Source organism: Emys orbicularis, chromosome 3 (assembly GCF_028017835.1).
Source record: "Emys orbicularis isolate rEmyOrb1 chromosome 3, rEmyOrb1.hap1, whole genome shotgun sequence".
NCBI lineage: Eukaryota > Metazoa > Chordata > Testudines > Emydidae > Emys > Emys orbicularis.
Window position 1 is genome coordinate 105,904,362 of NC_088685.1, and position 21,303 is coordinate 105,925,664.

Genomic DNA, 21,303 nt, shown 5'->3' on the forward strand with positions numbered 1-21,303 from the left:
TTAATTCTTAGAAGGTGCAAAAAGTAGTTGGCAGCTCATAACAATATGGGTTAATCAAAAGAGCTGAGGGATGTTTCATGGCAATCCTGCACCTCTGGATTACAGCTCAATTCCCTTACACTATATTCCTTACAGTATCTCTGTAACATACTTATGCAAAAAAGTACAACAAACCATTATTTCCTTTTCACTTTATTTTTCTTAAACACTTCTCTAGACCAATTATCCTAAATTTAACTTCTTTTTTTGCTGTCTCGCTTAAAAGAACAAAACAACCTCCCCCTCGCCCTCCCCCCAGACAATATCTCAGTTTCCTAAGAGCAGTTGTAGAAGTAACACTGCAAATTGCTTTGAATGATTTGTTGCTTACTGTGTCACAGGTGAGTCTATATTTGTGTCATGCTCTGAGATAAATTTCAGGTCCCCTGACTTGGTGATGACTGCTGACATCTGCAAAAGAAAACAAGCAGGAAGGTAGAAAGAAGAAAGACAATGGGGCTAACACATGTACATTGAAAAGCCACCAGCTTCCTGAATAAGGAGAGAATATACCCAGTCTGAAAAAAGAATGTCTATCAGCCATGAAGTGTTCACTCCTATGTGGTTAAAAACAAGGAAACAGCCCCCTGCTTTAACAACTCCTTGCAAACAAAGACAGTTTTCAGGTGTGTGGCAAAAACAACGGGTTATGATTCTTTGCTTGAATGAATCTTAAAATGCACATAGTCTGTAAGGGATTAAATTTATTTCAGATATTGAATTAGTAACTAAAGAATACTGAGGAGTCATCCCATCACACCCTTAACTAGTGAAAAAGCTGCCTGCTTCACTTCATAGGGGTTTTGTTAACCTAGCCTTGCAGATTTTGTTCAAAGTGGTTCAAATCTCTTCAGGTTTGTCTAGAGGTTAGGGTTCGGACAGACTCAAAACTCAAAGTGAATTCATGCAAAATTCTCTAGTTTTCTATGAAACCAGTGAGTGTCAGCTCAGTTTGCACTTCACATCCATAAACCTCCTCTACTCTAATAGGACTGGGACACTCCTTTACCACAAGAACTCCTCTTAGGCTCAATGTGGCTTGCAACTTCCTCCACCCAAGGTCTGAAATCTTCCACGGCAGAGGACTCTACTGCCTGCTCTTCCTCCTGGAGTCTTCACAGGCCTCTAGCGGCCATTCTTTACTGTTGAATTTTCATGAAGGAGAGAAGAGGGCACAACCGGAAAGCCTGCTGTTTCACTCTCTCTCCCCAAATCTTACTCAGAAAAGCTGTCCTGGTATGCAACACATACATCTCACCATGCAGCACTTACTCCCACAACTGAAGTACTGACCTTTAGGCTAAGCCTATACCACAGCTCAGGCAGATGTACACACGCTAGTTCTGATCAAGCTCGTGTGCGAAAAACAGCAGCATGGTCATGGTAGCATGGGCAGCAGCTTAGGCTAGCCACCTGAGTATGTACCGAGGATTTCAGATGGTACTTGAGCAGCTAGTTCGAGCCACTGCAGCCACATTGCTATTTTTAGCATGCTAGCTCCAACAGAGCTAGGACATGTACATCCACTGAGCTCTGAATTACCACTTTCAGCTGCAGTATAGATGTACACGTAGGGTAATTCCACATGACAATCAGAGGTGTGACTGCAGCTTGAGTAGGAATACCCTCACTAGCTTGAATCTAGCAGTGACGATGCACTGGCATGAACCCTGGCACAGGCTAGCAACGTGAGTACATACCCAGGGTTCCAGGCGGGGTTGTACACAGTGAAGCTAGTGTGGGTATGTTTACCGCAGCTGCAATTGCACCTCTGTTTGCAGTTAGACACATTTAGGCCTAAGAAGCTCCACAGTGCCTTACATGGTTAGCTAAAAAAACCATGCAAAGGAGTTTGGGGCATCTCTTATTCCACGCGTAACACCACAATGGTGGCAACAGGAAGCTTTCTGGTCTCTCTGCTGCAGGTTGACAGGGCTCTGCACCCTAGAAAAATCTTTCTGGGATGAGATGGGTCTGCAGAAAGACAACAGGAGAATCTCTGAAAATTGGATAGTGCTCTCCATGGAGATTTTCAAACACTGGAGCCTGAAGGAGGGTGAGGGGTTAAGTTGAAAACATGATATTTTCTAAAGCTAAGAAGTTTTTCCAGGTAGATTATGAGAAGCGTGGACTTAAAGTGAACTCATCCAATAAAACCTGGACCAAGCTTATGATTTTTTAACAGAACTAAGTTACGTTTTGAGTTCAAAATGAAACTAAGTAAAACCCATTCCATTGGGTTTTATTGGGGCATTTCAAACAACTCTAGTTCTTAAATTCACCCCACCACACCCCGTGATTTACACTAGAGATGGACCTACCCAGCAACTCTTATCTGCTCGTAAATCACACATTTCACTCTCAACCCTCATCTCTCCAGGAAATAGCCAGGTGCCATTTTCTCTGACATTACTCTCTTTGAAATCCTCTCTCTAGAAACACCAATAGTATTGAGAGGGAAAATGCCCTTCAGATCCTCCTGAGTGGCTGACACAGTGATGTAACTATTGGAAACAGCACTCTCAAAGTCAGCAAGCACCTTCTGGGAGAGATGTCAAGAAAGAAACGACAACTTCTGATAGCCTGCCACTTGGTGATTAACGTTTATATGGGCTAATAGGTATATCATGGCCATGCCATCTCTAATTTAAACAAATAAGAGAAAACAAATATTGCCTTCAAGGCAATATGATCTTCTTATAAAGTACAACTTAGGCTAGCTTCACTATTATAAAATGAAATAATAATAATAACGCTTTACTCTTCAATAATTTCATAGCATTTAAGACAAGAGGAGAACATTATATCACCAAGTCTGACCTATTGTATATCACAGGCCCTTAAATGTCACCCTGTAGTGAGCCCAATTACTAATGTTCGGCTAAAGCATATCCTCTAGAAAAGGGATTCAGTCTTGATTTGAAGACATTAAGAAATGGAGAATCCACCTTCCCTTGGTAATTTGTTCCAATGGTTAATCACTCTCAGTACTAAAAATCTGTACCTTATTTCTCATTTGAATTTGTCTGGCTTCTGCTCACCATTGGCTCTTGTTATGCCTTTCTCTACTAGACTGAAGAGTCCTTTTGTAGTTAATATTTTCTCCCCCTATAGGTACTTATTCAATGTAGCCAAGTAACTTCTCAATCTTCTTTCTGATAAGCTAAGCAGATTGAGCTCCTTTAAGTCTCTCACTGTGGGGCATTTTCTCCAGCCCTTGAATCATCTTTGTGTCTTTTTTCTGCACCCTTGCCAATTTTTCAAAATCCTTTAAAAATGTGGATACGAGAGCTGGATACAATAGTCTAGTATCAGTCTCATTAGTGCCATATACAGGGTTAAAATCACCTCCCTACTCCTACTCTCTTGCTTATACATTCAAGGATCACACTAGCCCTTTTTGCCACAGCATCACACTGGAAACTCATGTCGAGTTGTTTGTCTTTTATGACTCCTAGATCCTGTTCAGGGTCACTGTTTTCCAAGATACAGTTCCCCACTCTATAGATCTGGCCTGCATTCCTTGTTCCTAGATGTATAACTGCATTTGGCTGCATTAAAATACAGTTTGTTTGACTGGGTCGAGTTTACCAAGTGATCCAGATAACTCCATGACTGTGCTGTCCTCACCATTATTTACCACTCTGCCAGTCTGTGTGTCATCCACAAGTTTTATCAGCAGGGATAATAAAGCTTTCCATCAATGATCTTAAAGTCCTACACAAACATTAATGAATTAAGCCTCACAACTCCCCAGTGCAAGTATTATCATCCATATTCCGAAGCTGGGGAAACTGAGGCATGGATGTTAAATGACTGGCCTCACGGTAAGTCTGTGGCAGATCTCCTGGGTCCCAGTCCTGGACTTTAATCAAACTACTAGATCATGCTTCCTATAACATTAATTAAAGCAAAGTAAACAAAGTAAACAGACGTGTAAGCTCCTACTTCTACGGCTTGATTCTGCTCCCTCCATGTCAATGAGACTTTTACTACCGACTTAAATGGGAGCAGTATCAAGCCTCTAATGGCCAAGGAATTAATGTATGCACGCTGTTAACAAAAGCCATGTTCAGACATGAGCCATCATCACACATGACCTGTGAAGAGGTTCTAACAGTTTCCTTGGCCAGTGGAGACAGGATCACAGCGTTAGAAAATACCATACCCAGCCAGTGTATGAATGTGTAAGAGTACTGCTTATGACAGAAAAAAACCTCTCTGTGTTAAATTCACACATAAATCTACATTAACATAATATAAAATTTGGGACTGTACACAAAAGAAGGAAACATACTGTCACTGTCTGATAACGATATACAATGGAGTGCAACCATGAGTGATTACTACATTTTTCAATGTTCACACCTTCCTGATTTTTATTTTTTCCTTTTTACACTCCCTTTTCTTATAGTCAGAACTGGGCCAGGTCATTCTCTTGGAGTTTCCCACATGAAAGTAGTTAAGGCTTTTCATCTTCCATATTTTCAAAAAAGGAAAAGAAGACAACAATCTTTAATACCGGAATCTCTCTCCTAACTCTGTTAATACTGCAATCAAACATCTCGCTTTACAAGACAGGAGACCTTGACTAAACTGCACTGCAGCAAAATGTGAACCTAGTCCAAAAACTGAATGTTGAGTTTTTCAGAATGAAACAGCCAAGTGAGATTCTGCCAGAGTCACGACTGGTGTGGGTAACATCTAGTTCTCCATGAGACATGGGGCAAGACCCCCATCACCTCTGGTCGCTCCCTGAAATACATTATAAATATATATTAATTCTAATTAGCCCTCAATGCTGATGTCTCTTCCCCAAACTCAAAACTCTCTAGTATAAAACTTCACCGATCTACAGTGGGTCTTTCCCCCGAGTGTTGATCAGTGACGTTCTATCATTCTTCTGTCTGATACAGTATTCTTCATATTTTTAAAAATCACATTTTTGTTAAACTTAAAAATGGAGTAATCTGGAAGCGAGTGGTCTTCCTGTTGTTCCTGGGGAATTAAAAGGGTTCTGTGCTGGTGAGGACTAGCTGATGATACAAAGAAAACAGATAAATCCCGTGATAGTAAAGATTATAATGGGATATGCAAATACACTCAGATACTCCCACTTGCCAGTGGAGTGATCCTGAATTTGTTTAGTGTTTACAGAATCACAGAAATTCTAAATGGAGTGTAACACTAGAGCAGTTCCTATTTTAGAAAGGAAGTTATTGGCCATGCAGAGGAAGCACATAATGAAAACTTGTCTAAGGAATAAGCTGTTTTTTATTCTCCTTACAGAAACAAGGCGGAAAGCATCAATAATCAATTAAAGCCTATTCCTTATCACAGACAATTCCAATAAGATACCTTTAAGTTTTCTTCCAGAAATAATAGTGAACGGTATTGTGGAAGCAGAAAAAGGAACTGTCAGAAAAGAACTGCAATGCATGACAGTTTGTTAGCAAGAGTCAGGCTAACTGTAGGCCTGATAACGCGAGATTTGTAGAAGCGAGGATTGTGAGAGGCGGGTGAGAAAGTACTGTGTGAGGAGTTATTGTGACCTGTGACCTTGTATAGATAAGGTGTAGAAGACCTTGTGTAGATAAGGTATAGAAAATATTGCCTGTCGGTAGGAGTCAAAACAATTAAAAAAGTAAAATACCAAGATGACATATGTATAACAAGATACAGCTGTCCCTCATTATTTTTGTAATGAAAGGTATAAATGCTTGTTGTAATTAGGTACCAGAGAGAGACCTGCTTGGCTCTCTCCCTCTGCACACTGTGAGAGTGAATAAAGCTTCTGACTTGCTGCACCCAAACAAAAGAGTGAGAACTCAGTTTTTCTCCGACAGTATTAAAGTTGTAAAGTCAAGTACTCAAGGGTTAGGAAATGCTAGAATGAAGCCTTAATTCCACCCCCTTGTGCAAATGCATTCAGGTAGATTCATTACATGCTCACGTACCATTTTTTCCAACAGGACTCCTGCCTCATTCAGTGCACAGGCTGGGCAGTGCTCACTTAATAAGCAGCTATTCAACATTTTGTTTTATCCTCATTGTTCAGTATGTGGCCTTGGGCCTTATTTACTGCATATTATTCAAAGCCTGCTATGAAGTCAGAACGATTAATTTCCTCATTGGCTTTTCTATGGTTGTCATCACTATAGGATCCAAGTGCTTCATAAACACTAATTTATTCATCTTCACCAAACCCCTTGAGGTGAGATGGTGGTGTCCCCATTTTACAGATGGGCGCTGGGGCACAGGGAGATTAAAGTATCAAAAGTATCCACTAATTTTGGGTGCCCAATTTGAAATGTCTATGACCTAATTTTTCAGAGACCTTACTGTTATATGGCACTTTATATATTCAAGCACAGCTCCCATTGACTTCAGTTGCAGTTGTGAGTGCTCAGCATTTCTGCAAATCAGACCCTCGAGCCTCAGGTCAGGCACCCAGAAAATGAGGAACATACATTGAGTGACCACCAGTTGGAAAGTTTGGTTTAAGTGTCTTGCTTAGCATCGCAAAGGGACTCTGGCAGAGGCAGGGATAGAATCCAGTTCTCCCAGGGCAGCATTCAACTGCCTTAAGCATGAGACCATCTTTCTTCTTCCTGCAATACTCTGCCCCATTTGTTATACATCTTCCAACTTCTGAAATAAATGAATACAGGGCCCACAGACAACATCCATCTCCAGGGCACATCCATCCTGTGCAGTAAATATGGCTGGAGTCACGTGGAAAAAATAGTATAGACTAATAAACTGTAAGGCCAGAAGGGACTTTTGTGATTACCTATGATTAGTCTGACCTCCCGCACAGTGCAGGACACAGAACCTCACCCACTCACTCCTGTAATAGATCCATAACCTCTGGCTGAGTTACTGATGTCCTCAAATCATGATTTAAAGACTTCAAGTTACAAAGAATCCACCATTTACTCTAGTTTAAACCTGAAAGTGACCCATGTCCCATGCTGCAGAAGGAGAAAAAAAACCAACAAAAAACAAACAAACAAAAAAAACCAGGGCCACTGCCAATCTGACCAGAGGGAAAAATTCCTTCCCAACCCCAAATATGGTGATCAGTTGGACCTTGGGCATGTAGGCAAGACCTACTAGCCAGACACCTGGGAAAGAATTGTCTGTCGTTACTCAGAGTCATCGCCATCTACTGTCCCATATTTAGCTGTTGGGGATATTTGTTACTAGCAGTAGCAGATCAGCCACCAGCCATTGTAGGCAGTGTCATCATATGATCCCTTCCATAAATTTATCAAGCTCAGTCTTGAAACCAGTTAGGTTTTTTGCCCTCACTGCTCCTCATGGAAGGCTGGTCCAGAACTTCCCTCCTCTGATGGTTAGAAACCTCCATCTAATTTCAGGCCTAACTTTGTTGATGGTCAGTTTATATCCATTTGTTATTGAGCCGATATTGGTGCTTAACTTAAATAACTCCTCTCCTTCCCTGGTATTTATCCCTCTGATGTATTTATTGAAAGCAATCATATCTCTCCTTAGCCTTCGTTTTGTAAAGCTAAGCAAGTCAACCTCCTTAAGTCCCCTAAGGTAGGTTTTCCATTCCTCTGACCATCCTAGTAGCCCTTCTCTGCACATGTTTCAGTTTGAATTGGCCTGTCTTAGGGCAGGTTTACACTACAAATTTACATCAGTGCAGCTGCGGTGCTGTAGTACATCTGGTGAAGACAGTCTAAGCCGACGGGAGAGAGCTCCCTTGTCAGCTTAATAACTCCACCTTCACAGGAGGCGGTAGCTATGTCAGCTGGAGAAGCTCTCCCACCGACTTAGCGCTGTCTACACAGGGGGTTAACGTTGGCATAATTATGTCGCTCAAGGGTGTGGATTTTTCACAGCCCTGAGCAATGTAATTATAACGAAGGTCTCACCAGTGTCTTGTACAATGGTAATAACACTTTCCTATCTTAACTGGCAATACCTCACCTGATGCATCCTACGATTGCATTAGCCTTTTTCATGGCTGCATCACATTGGTGGCTCATAGTCATCCTGTGATCAACCAATACACCCAGGTCTTTCTCCTCCTCTGTTGTTTCCAAATGATTCGCCCCCAGCTTATAAGAAAAATTCTTGTTAGTCCCTAATTGCATGACCTTTCACTTTTGTACTATTAAATTTCATCCTATTTCTATTACTCCAGTTTTTGAGGTCATTCAAATCTGCTTGTGATATTCCGCTCCTCCTCCACATTGGCAATACCTCCAGCTTTGTCTCATCTGCAAATTTTATTAGTACACTCCCACTTTTTGTGCCAACATTATTAATGAAAATGTTAAATAAGATTGGTCCTAAGATTGATCCTTGAGGAGCTCTTCTAATAACCTCCCTCTAGTCTGACAGTTCACCTTTCAGTATGACTTGTAGTCTCTTTAACCAGTTCCTTACCCACCTCTTGATTCATATATTAATCCCCATCTTCTCTAATTTAACTAATAATTTCCCATGTGGAACTATATCAAATGCCTTACTGAAATTCAGGTAGATTAGATCTACTGCATTTCTTTTGTCTAAAAAAAAATAAAAATATATCAATCCATCTTCTCAAAGAAAGAGATCAAGCTGGTCTGGCATGATCTACCTTTTGTAAAACCATTTTGTATTTTATCTCACATACCTGTATGTTCTTAACTATTTTCTCTTTCAAAATTTGTTCCAATACCTTGCATACAACTGAGGTCAAACTAACCTCATGTAATTAAAGACTTCATTACTGTCTCCACAAAATGCTTTCAAAACTGAGTAATCTGTAATCAGTCTCCCTGTTGTTCATGATAAATTAATGAGGTTCCGTGCTGGTGTGCACAGGTAAAAAATAGCAGTGAAGATGTGGCGGCATGGAATATGGCATGGGCTACCAATATGAGTACGTACACAAACTGAAAAACAAATTCCATCATATGGTATCATAACAACACTCCTGTAGTTCATCAGCAGGTTTGGGACATTTAGATACAGAGCAAAGGCTTCTGCCACTTCAGCTAAGGGTGTAACTGATAGCAGCACTACGGTGTCATCTTTTATGGAGACCAGCACTAGAGCAGGATAAGACACACATTTTGCCAATGGGTTTCACAGATAGTTGCTGAGAGCAGAGGAAGACAGACTCAGGGATCTTAGGTTCCATTCCAGGCTCTGTAGGGGAACATCCTCTAGGGGGCACAGATTCTTCTGCCTGTTTCCCCAAAGCTTGATTTCTTCTGTCCTGTCCCCTCCAACCTGTCCTTGTCCCAGTCTCTCTCTCTTCTCCATACCTGGCACCTTGTCCCACTCTCCACTCCTCAGGTCTCTCATCCCACCCCAGTGCAAGTCTCCTTGCCCAGCAGCCCCATTTCCCCCCTTCTTGGCTCCTCATCCAATCTGTGGCTCCTCTCCCCCTATTGGCTTCCACGCCCAGTCTTCCTCCCTGGGCTCATCTAATCTCAGACTTTCCCCTGCCCTGACTCCATGTCTCAGTCTCGTTGCCCAGTCTGCGACAGTTCTGCCCCCATACTACAGCTCCTTGTCAGATTCTCCTTCCCCTGCCACCACCTCCCTTCCACAACTGGTTCCTAGTCCAAGTCTTCTTCTCCAGGCCTTCCCAGTCTTCACCTCTCCCCAGATCCAACTCTGATCTCCTCATCTGGCATGAGTGTTCCTCCTATCCCCGCCAAAAGCCAAATAGCTCTTGGTCCTACCCCCATTTCCTTCACTAGCTCCCAGTCTCCCCCAACACAGCTTCCAGTCCCAGCTGCTCCCCCCTTGGCTCACAGTCTCTTTGCCCAGCCAGTCCCAGTCGATCCTCCTGCTCCCAGTCCACTGCCCGACCGCCAAATCTAAATCACTGTTTCTCTCCCCCAATCATCTAGGAACATGGAATGCAGGCCAGATCCCTACTGATCAAATTTGCAGATAACACAAAGCTAGGAGAGTTGTCAACACTTTCGAGGAGAGAGCTAAAATTCAGAGGGATCTTGATAAGTTGGAGAACTGGGCTATAGACAGCAAAATGAAATTCAACAAACACAAATGTAGGGTGCTACACTTAGGGGAGAAAAACCAAATGCACAAATACAGAATGCGGGCTAACTGGCTTGGCAGCAGCATTGCTGAGAACGATCTGGGAATTGTGGTGGATCACAACCTCAACATGAGTCAGCAATGTGATGCTGTTGCAAAAAAAGCAAATGCAATTTTATGGTGCATTAACAGAGGGCTAGCATGCAAGTCACGGGAAGTGATAATACCACTCTACTCAGTGCTGGTTAGACTTCAGATGAATTAATGTGTCCAGTTTTGGTCAGCAGTGTATAGAAAGGATGTGGAGAAACTGGAAAGGATCCAGACGTGAACGACAAAGATGATCAAAGGGATGGAATACAAGCTATATGAGCAAAGGCTGAAGGAACTGGGTATGTTTCATTTGGAAAACAGGAAATTGAGGAAGGACATAAGACCATAAGAAAGGCCGTACTGGGTCAGACCAAAGGTCCATCCAGCCCAATATCCTGTCTACCGACAGTGGCCAATGCCAGGTGCCCCAGAGGGAGTGAACCTAACAAGTAATGATGAAGTGATCTCTCTCCTGCTGTCCATCCCCACCCTATGACAAACAGAGGCTAGGTATGATAGAGGTTTCCAAATACTGGAAAGACTGCCATAAAAAGATGGAAAAAAGTTGTTCTCTCTTGCCACAGAGGGCAGGACAAGGGGCTCAAACTACAGCATAGCAGATTTAGATTAAATCTCAGGAAAAACTTTCTAACTGTAAGAACAGTAGGGCAATGGAACAGACTGCCTCGGGAGGTTGTGGAAGCTGCTTCATTGGAGGTTTTCAAAAGGAGGCTGGAGCCATCTGTCTTGGATGGTTCAGACACAACAAATCCTGTATTTTGGCAGGGGGTTGGATTAGATACCCTTGTGGTCTCTTCTAATCCTATGATTCTGTCCCAGTCTTATCAGACTTCTTGTCCCAAACTATTTCCTCCCTCCCCCAGTTTGGCTTTTGTCCCCTCTATATTTGAATCAGACAGCTTTCTTTTTCTCACTGCCTGGGTGCCAGCAGGGGGTCACTGAGAGCACAGGATGCTTTTCAGTTCCAGTGCTCAACCCCACCCTAGGTCAGAACAACTGGGAGTAGCCATTACAGGGAAAGTCCTTCTAAGCCTCCATAGCCCTGGGCTGGAGTGTATTCTCTGTTGCTCTGTGGGGATAGCGCATGCACAGTCTGATCAGCACTACAATATGTGAGAGGCTCAAGCATACTCAGTGAAGATGGAATCATCTGAGGTTTTAGCTGTTAAGCTCTAGCAAGTCTCTACTAAGCAATTTTTAACATGGGCAAAATAATATATTTTTCCTTAGTCTCGTTCTCCTTGTTGTCAGAAATAACTGAACTGTTTTGGTTGAAGTAAAATATTATATATATATCAGCCTGAAGCAGACATCGAGCATGGAAAATTTCAACCCAAACAGCTAACGTTTGGCAAAGTCATAAACAACTGAAAACAAGGTTTTATAATAGGAACATAATGGCTATACTGGGTCAGACCAATTGTCATCTAGCCCAGTATCCTGGCTTCTCACAGTTGCCAGTGCTAGATGCTTCAGTGGGAATAAAGAGAACAGGGCAATTATTAGTAATCCATCCCTTGTTTTCTAGTCCCAGTTTCTGGCAGTCAGAGGTTCAGGGGCACCCAGTGCATGGGATTGGGTTCCTGACCATCTTGGCTAATAGCCATTGATGTACCTATCCTCCATTAACTTATCTAACTCTTTTTTGAAATCAGTTATACTTTTGGCCTTCACAACATCTCCTGGCAACGAGTTCCACAGGTTGACTGTGCATTGTGTGATGAAGTACTTGTTTATTTTTGTTTTAAATCTGCTGCCTATTAAATTCATTGGGAAGTTTTAGGCAACCTTAATAATAGGTGGTGCTACCAGTCCTGACTATAAGAAAGACTACCTTCATTCATCATAGGCCATTAAAGGCAATTTTCCTTCATAACTTGAAGTCAATTGAGACTCATTGTGTCCAACGTTCTACCATACTTAGTATTAGTGATCAAGGCAATCCAGATTCCAACAATCAAATGGGTAATTTGCAATTGCTGGGGCTGGGATTTTCTTGATGTCAGATTGCTAACACAGGTGTCTGAAGTTTTTCTATCCACAGAACACATACCATACGATACGATACAGACAGCAAGTTCCCTCATTCTGCCCTCCCTCAACCAGTGTCTCTGTGCCCATTTAATCCTTTGCCTATTGACAGAGATTGACAATAGGACTGCCAATTAGTGCCAACTGTAAAGGGATATTTTTTCCTTTTATTTACTTTTTAATTTAATGATGTGGCCATTTGTTCACTAGGAGAGATCACCCCCAGTCTAGTATGATGGAATAATAATAAAAAATACTTTGCACTTCTATAACACCTTCTATTCCAGGATCAAAAATGCTTTCCAATCCAATTAGCCTCATAACACCTCTGTGATAGGTATTATTGTCCCAATAATGCAGATGGGGCAACAGAAGTAAGATACTTTCCCAAGGTCACACAGAAAGCCCATAGCACAGACTTAAATAAGAGGACCTAGGTCTCCTGGCTCACAAACCTATACTCAATTATAAGACCATCCCTTCCTCCCCTAAACTACAGTTTAAGTTTTATGAGTTGCAGATTGTGACCTAGATCATCTCCCAGAGATCTAAGTGTGTGTGGGGGTCCTCTGAGTGCAGATCCCTCCATGCCTGCTTGGAAGGGGAAGAAGTTTTTCTCTCCATGGCAATATATTCTTTCTGCCTAGAAGCAAGTAGATGGCTCCTGTGGAAAATGCTGTCATGAGTTTTGGAGACAAGGTTGGGAGGAGTCCATGCCACCACTTCCTGCTAATTCTGCCTTATTTCTCCCCATTCTCGGCCCCTCCAAACAATTTCCCATTGAATGGACAATTGGCAGGGAACTCTGTAAGGTGAATCATGTGGAGTTTTCTTGTCCCTCTGGTCTCTTTATTGGGATGTAGTATGGCCCAAAATTACTTGTATAGACAGCTGATGTTTTAAAATTAGACTTACCCTGGCATATATATTTCTGAAACTATCAGTTCAGTTTTGTATATCTAGTAAAGCACAGGGCTTCAAACACAGTGGAGATGTGGAACTCAATTTTTTTCTTCCCTGTAAAAGATATTTTTATGATGAGGTTTTGTTTAGTGCCAACCCTAAGTTAGCACTTAGATTCTCCAGCTATAAATGCCATAGCATTTACAATTCAAGAGGCAGGGAAGCAAGACACTCCTGACTGGAATGAAATGGGTTACAGTAGCTTCTGTCAGCCTGGGGGTCACAGCTCCAAGTCATTTCTCATCTGGTTGTAGATCTGCAGAAAAATCTCCACAAAATAGTTCAGCCCTGTTCAGTAAGAGGCTGCAAGGGCCCAGGAAGCAAGCAATGGGGAGGGAAGGAGAAGCTGGCCTGTTCCTGTCTGCTCTTGCTACTGCCATCCAAGCCCTGCAGTAGCTTTTCTTTTCTTTCATCTCTCCTCATAAAATGAGGGACTTAAAGATGGTGAGGATCAGGCTGCGTAGACTTCATGGTCTCAACACTTAACAGTGAGTGCTTATCAGTTTCACACCATCTGTAAGTGGCACCTTTTCACGGTACCCTCCCTAACTAAAGCCAGATGCAGTTTCCTGTTGTGACTCAACTAGCATTGTAGGATGCAAGCACAAAGAATTAGGTAATGGAATATATTAAGGCCATGTCTACATGAAGACACTCGGGTTTCAGGGTTTCAGACCCAAAAAAGAAAGTAACAGAACACCACTAGCCGTCACCTTCAGCCCCCAACTAAAACCTCTCCAGCGCATCATCAAGGATCTACAACCCACGATCCCTCACTCTCACAGATCTTGGGAGACAGGCCAGTCCTCGCTTACAGACAGCCCCCCAACCTGGAGCAAATACTCACCAGCAACCACACACCACACAACAAAAACACTAACCCAGGAACCTATCCTTGCAACAAAGCCTGTTGTCAACTCTGTCCACATATCTATTCAAGGGACACCATCATAGGACCTAATCACATCAGCCACACCATCAGAGGCTTGTTCACCTGCACATCTACCAATATGATATATGCCATCATGTGCCAGCAATGCCCCTCTGCCATGTACATTGGCCAAACCAGACAGTCTCTACGCAAAAGAATAAATGGACACAAATCAGATGTCAAGAATTATAACATTCAAAAACCAGTCAGAGAACACTTCAACCTCCCTGGACACTCAATAACAGACCTAAAAGTTGCAATTCTCCAACAAAAAAACTTCAACAACAGACTCCAACGAAAAACTGCAGAATTGGAATTAATTTGCAAACTGGACACCATTAAATTAGGCTTGAATAAAGACTGGGAATGGATGGGTCATTACACAAAGTAAAAACTATTTCCCCATGCTAATTTTTCCCCTACTGTTACTCACACCTTCTTGTTAACTGTTTGAAATGGGCCATTCTGATTATCACTACAAAAGTTTTCTTTTCTCCTGCTGATAATAGCCCACCTTAATTGATTAGTCTTGTTAGAGTTGGTATGGCAACACCCATTTTTTCATGTTCTCTGTGTATATATATCTTCCTACTGTATTTTCCACTGCATGCAGCCAATGAAGTGGGTTTTAGCCCACGAAAATTTATGCCCAAATAAATTTGTTAGTCTTTAAGGTGCCACAAGTACTCCTCGTTTTTTTTTGAAGACACTCAGGAGACTTAAGGCAAATTAGCTAAAGGTGTGAAGTCAATGCACATAAGTTACAGCACATTATTCAGGAGTGAAGTGGCCTTAGTTTGCTGTAGCTTAATTCTCAGGTACAGTTAGAAAACAGTTGAAAACACCAGATTAGAGAGAAAAGTGTGCCCCTCCCCCACTTAAACCTAGTGAGTGAATAATCTAACTGGAAAAGTTCAAATTAAAATGTTTAGTAACAGTGGCTACTTTTGAATAGAGACATTTCAGCATGACAAGAGAACTGAATATCTAAAGATAGCGTCATAACAGATCAAAAACAAAAGGTGGAGTGTGTTAGGGTCTTATCTTGTCCATCAGAGAAATACCATTTACAGGTAACAAAAATGTCTGTTCTCTCTGGATGGATCTTAGTATCATTTCCTTCAGAAAAGAGTACAATTTTTCCAAGAACAAGAGATCTAGCTATTCTGTCAAGAACTGGATTTGCTGATGTGTGTCTGTCATTGGCAATGTCTAGTGGTAATTTGTGTGCAATATCACTCAGAGGCTTTGCAGATCTATTCTAGGGAAGCACAATCTCTCTCAGCCAAGGAGGTGGCATTGCTTCTAGAAGAACAGAACTGTAAGAGTACTGGACAAGCTGGACCTTGCATTATAGGCATTATTGAAACACATTCTGATCTGATTGGATAACACATTTTTGTGGGGCTTCAGCCTCTTCTTTGGCTCTTCAAAATGCATAAACAACTTCCATGAACTTCCAAATCTTTTGTTCTGTTTAAACATGAATGTTAGAAGGCCATGAAGTTAAGTCATGGAGGTACTTCCTTGTTCAGCTGAGAAAAGGCACAAGGGAGGGAGAATTATATTCTATTTTTGATGAAATTCAGTGAAAAACTCCAGCCATAATATGTCAAAATAGTCTTGAACAATGTTTCCAATCACTCTCAATTAGGAGGCCTGATGCACCCAGGAGGATGGACCCTACACCATGAAGAGCCCCAGAGACTTCAGGGGTCAGCCCACATGGACTCAACTGCAAGACTGGGGCCTTAGAGAGTTGATGGGAATACCTGCTTCTGGTGGTGGGGAAGGGAAGAGTATTATTTATTTTTGTTTATTTAGATTTATAAACATAAAGAGTGCTTATCCTAAGCTCTGGTCAACCTCACATAATTAACTTTCAGAATAACACTAACATAGATTTAGAGAATGATTGGTACTGCCCCTCTCCTCCCACAAGAGCAGAGCAAGTTCACAAGTGCTTATAAAAAAAGGGGTTCCTAACTAAATTTTAAACTTTGTTTAATAAAAAGAGCCCTGTAACCGTAGGCCATGAAAATTCTGAAAGGATTTTATATTGGCAGTTAGATGTATGTTGTAAGTAAAGATGAATATGAGCTAATTTTGTGGCTCAGGAGTTAAGTAATTCAAAAGGCAGGAAAACAAAGTTTTACATCAAGTTGTTATATTATTTATACAAAGTGAACAGTAGAAAGTGATACCCTCCCAAAAAATACAAGTGGATCTAAGACTGCAACAAAATGGTCCATATTTGCAGGACCCAAAGTGGTCTTTAAGAAGTAACATTCTTTGCCACTGATGTGATTGTATTAGTTAATTCTAAAATTCTAGGGCTCAGATTGATGATTGTAATACATTTAAACTGTCTCTTGCCAGCAACCAAACCATCTCAGTAGTATTTTTTTTGAAGGGTTTAGCCATATGTGGAATCCTGTGTGACCCAAACCCCATTAATCTTCATCTGCTTTTTTTGAAGGTGCACCCATCAGTCAGTTAGGACTTAAAAATATCAGAGAACAATCACACTTATGACAGCTCTCATATTAACAGTACTTGTAATCAGAATTGATTTATATATTTGAGCATTTCTCAAAAAGCACATAAATGGTAGAGTTGGTCAAAACTCTGTCTAAACATTTTTGAAATAAGGTGTTTTTGGGGCCAAAACCAAAAAAAAAAAAAAGTTTTGATCATATTTTTCTAGTTTTCAGTGAAAAAAAAATCAAACGGTAATGTAAACATTTCAGTAAATATTCAAATGTCAAAATTTTTCACATAATGGTGGTAGTTTTTTGTTTGGGTGTTCGTTGTTTTTATTTGTTTTGGGGTAAAATTCATAGGATATTTACAAAGTTTCCCCCAAAAATTTCCCATGAAAAATAATTGGCACTATTTGAGCTTCTCTAATAAATGCTATATTTATTGACTTATTTAGAAAGTTTAGGGGAAAAAATAAAAAGTAGCCAGAATAACTGCTGTGTACTTGCTATTACATAGGGATTCCCATACTAGTTCAGGACATCAAGCTGTGATCAATCTAGTCCAGTATCCTCTCTCTGACAGTGGTCACTACCAAAGGCTTCAGAGGAGCATCCAAAAAACTCCAGGAACAACAGTTAAAGCATAACCTGCCCATAGAGAAGTTTCTTTCTAGGATTCCCTAGTTAGTGGTTGGCTGATGTCCTGAGGTATGATGGTTTAGGCCATACTTACAGGATGGGGGACTCTATCCTGGGAAGCAGTGACTCTGAAAAAGATTTGGGGGTCATGGTAGATACTCATCTGAATATGCTCGCCTAGAGTGACACTGTGGCCAAAAGGCCTAATGAAATCCTTGGATACATAAATGGGGGGGAGCTTGAGTAGGAGTAGAGCGGTGTTACTACCTTTATTACCTCTTTTGAGCTTACACTGAGCTCAGACCTGAAGAAGAGCTCTATGTAAACTCGAAAGTTTGTCTCACCAACAGAAGTTAGTCCAATAAAAGATATTACCTCACCCGCCTTGCCTCTCAAATATTCCTGGGACCAACCCAGCAACAACAACAATGCAAACAACTTTCTGAACAGTTTACACAATCTCCTAACTCATAATTTTCTCCATTTAACCATTTTTTAAATCTCTGAACTTCTTTTCTCTCTGCTGTATCTTTTTTGAGACAGGATGACTAGAATGGAATGCAGTGTTCCAGGGAGGGCATCAGATATATAATGGTACACCTCTACCCCGATATAACGCTGTCCTCGGGAGCCAAAAAATCTTACCGTGTTATAGGTGAAACTGCGTTATATCAAACTTGCTTTGATCCGCCGGAGCGCGCAGCCCCGCCCCCCCCGGAGCGCTGCTTTACCGCGTTATATCCGAATTCGTGTTATATCGGGTCACATTATATCGGGGTAGAGGTGTATTATAATATTCTCAATATTGTATTTTTATCCCATTCTTTATATATATATATATATATATATATATGCTAACATTTTGTTTGTTTTTGACCATCACTGCACACTGAATGGTCCACAATGATGCCCTGTTCATTATTGTACATGCTTGGTAAATTTAATTTTGGAGTAGAATCTAAAGATTAAACACACACACACACAAATATTTCCCCCTGAAATATTACTGAAACTGCTACTACAGAAGAAATTATTAGGAAGATATAAAAATGGTTTCCTTTAAACAATATGGTCTTAAAAAGAAGTAAATGACCCCTCAGACTGTGGGTGGTGCTCCTTTACCAAGTTGGTTATTTGTTACAAATTGGTTGTGATTGATGTTCACTTTTATACCAAAAGGTTGTTGTTATTCAATAATCTAATTAGATTTACGCTGGATAAAAAAGACAAACACAAAAATAATCTTTATTAAAACTCTAACTACGACAGATCTTTTCCCTTTCTAATTTCTGTGTGTCTTTGATAAACAGAATCTCTAAAGGTAACACTGATGATCTGATTAGGCTATCTACAGCTGGAATAAGAAGATAGTGGAAATGGGCTAAGGTTTTCAAATGTCTGTCAGTGTAATTAAGCAACAAAATGATAATGCAGATATTGGGAAAATCCACGCTAGTCTAGACTATAAACAGAAATTATTAACCATTCAGTCATATAATACCTTTTACTATATTTGTGCCACTATGCTTTACAATAGAGTATACATTTGTATTTAATTTATGTTTGCCATTTGGAATACTGTTTTGGCTATGCGTTTCTCACACATTCTTATAGTGGATCAGCTATGAAGTAAAGAAGCAACAGAAATATTTCAGTATTGTTGTTTCTGGTCAATATACTGATTAATTTTACAAAAATGTAATTAGAAATATTCAGTAAGTGGATTTATGATAATTGTTGGGTTCAGCAGAGCTGAGTGAGTAATTTATAATAAATAATTTGTTAGATTTCACCTCTCTCTTCCCCTACATGAAATGTTATTTCTACATGAGGAGGTTCCAAACAGCTCTTCGTGAATATCTGAATCTCAAAATTTGCAATATGTTGGTAACATAAGTTACATGATATTTTCTTTGTTTGGATGATTTATCTAACTAAGCAATACAGTATAAATTTTTGAATCTTACAATCAAACAAAACTTGAACTTCTTGTTGGAAAAATATTTGAAAATTCTAAGTTAAAATTATTTTTTTGTAAGTATTTGTTAGTGAAGTTTGATTACTTGAACATTTGTGGAAGCAAACAAAAGAGGGTTACAAACATGTTCAATTCAAAAATCACTTTTAAATTCTTACTAATATTCACTGAACTTGTTTCCACTATTCATTTAGTTTTGCTAACAAATTATCCTATAGTTTAAGACTGTAATTTTCACCCATTCTTCAGAGAATGTGAATATCACTTATTGAAAGGTTCTAATTTACATTGTATGGAGATGCGAAAGTCACAGTCTGTTTTACACATATCCTTCCCATATATTCTCATATCTTATTGTCTGTGATATACCAACATGGTATTTCGTTCCCTTCTTATACAATACATTTTCTCTACTTTGAGCTGGGACAGGTATTTGTGCCTTTGTTCTAGTTTCTGCACGCTGAATTCACTTTGTTAAGCCGCAACATTGTGCAACAGCATGGAAACAAGAATGCCACAATGAATCAAACATATAATAGAGAATGGGATATATAGGCAATGATGCACAACGTGATGAGAACTTGCCAGTCGTATATACACCTTGGGAATGCTTATCTAAGAGGTACAGGCAGGATCGTTAACACACCTCTATGGTAGGATATCTATATATTGGCTGGTGAACAACAAGGAGTTATTTTACTTATAAAGTGGTTTAATGATTAAAAATTACTTTTATAAATGTAAATTTCAGAAATGTGTTAAATATTTTCAATAGAAAATAGGTTTCTTTGGAACTAAGAAAATGGGATGAACCTGCAGAAAGAGGAAGGGACCAAAATAAACAGTATTCTGCTTCTGTTTATGGATTTCCCTGCATCTCTGTCCTTCACTCCCCAAAATGAGACATGTAATGTAATAGGCCAAGTCAGTGTAGATTCCTCTTCCCAAATCACCTGGAGGGAGCAGGGACTGACAGGAGGGACTTAACTCCTTTTGAATAAAAATGTCTGTTGCTCAAGTAAGGTTTGGATGTGGCATATTGCTCTGTTTGGTGAAGAGGCTTTATGGTACCAAACGTGTATGCTAATTAGGAAATTATTACATGGATTGAAAACTTCTTCCACCAGTTATATCACAGGTTTTAATCTAAGCCATTTGATAAATAAGAAATTTTACAGAACTAGGAGTTTTATTTTGAAGTTATATATACACATGCGTTGTGGATGTTGTGTTGCCCAAGACTAAAACTGAATGCTGATATCTAAAAAGTAACTAAGGGGGATAGTTCTCTATAAATTCATCTTCATACTCATGCTTCAATATCTATGTGCCTATGGTTATGTTCCTGCCCCCTTTGAAGTAAATGGGAGCTTTGTCATTCATTTCAATAACGCTTTGCTATTGACTTCAAAGAGAGCAGGAACAGGCCCAGCATTTAATTGACAAATCATGGAGGTAACTGGATCTAGGCAACAAATTTGCATTGAACACCATCTGAAAACACAGTTGTTTGCCTAGGGAAAGGTTCTGAACGTTCTGTATTTTATAAAAAAAGCAGGAAAATTATATTCTACAGCTTATGGTCCCCTCCTCTCAAATAATTACCCCATGTGGCGCTGGATATCTTACTTCTGCTTCTGTTTGTTCACGGTGTAGAAGAGGAGTAGAATCTGGTACTAATTCAGAAGACAGTTCCTTTTCATATTCAGCTAAAAATATAACACATGATTCAATTCACCATTATGTTTGTCATGAAAATGATGTAATCAAGAATGAAGTTAATAAAAATGTGAATGGTAGTGATATTATTATCTAGTTAACACTGAGACATTAGCTTTGCCAGTCAGAAAATATTTTTCACAAATTTTTTTCATTAGAACTTTTCCTTTTTTTTAATTAAAATTTTCCAATAAACTCTAGTCTTTAGCATAGTTATGACCACTACAATCATAAATGCTCAGCAAATATTAAAAAAGGATTAGACATTTATATGAGTAAAGAGTAGCATGTGTGGTTATAGCAACTATATTTCAAAGGCTATCAAAAAGTACCATGCTCACTGCTAGTAATGTATAATACAACCGAATAATATA

At 40.1% G+C, this 21,303-nt stretch overlaps 1 protein-coding gene across 1 annotated transcript in view; it reads right to left on the reverse strand.

Annotated features, from left to right (window-relative positions):
- AHI1 (Abelson helper integration site 1) overlaps nt 1-21,303 on the reverse strand; it is a 181,197-nt gene that overhangs the window by 6,982 nt on the left and 152,912 nt on the right. Inside the window, exons 23-24 of the mRNA XM_065401145.1 lie at nt 20,816-20,919; nt 371-450 (exon numbers count right to left, since the gene is read on the reverse strand). Of these exons, the coding sequence (XP_065257217.1) occupies nt 371-450; nt 20,816-20,919 (184 nt within the window). The remainder of the gene's footprint in view (nt 1-370; nt 451-20,815; nt 20,920-21,303) is intronic.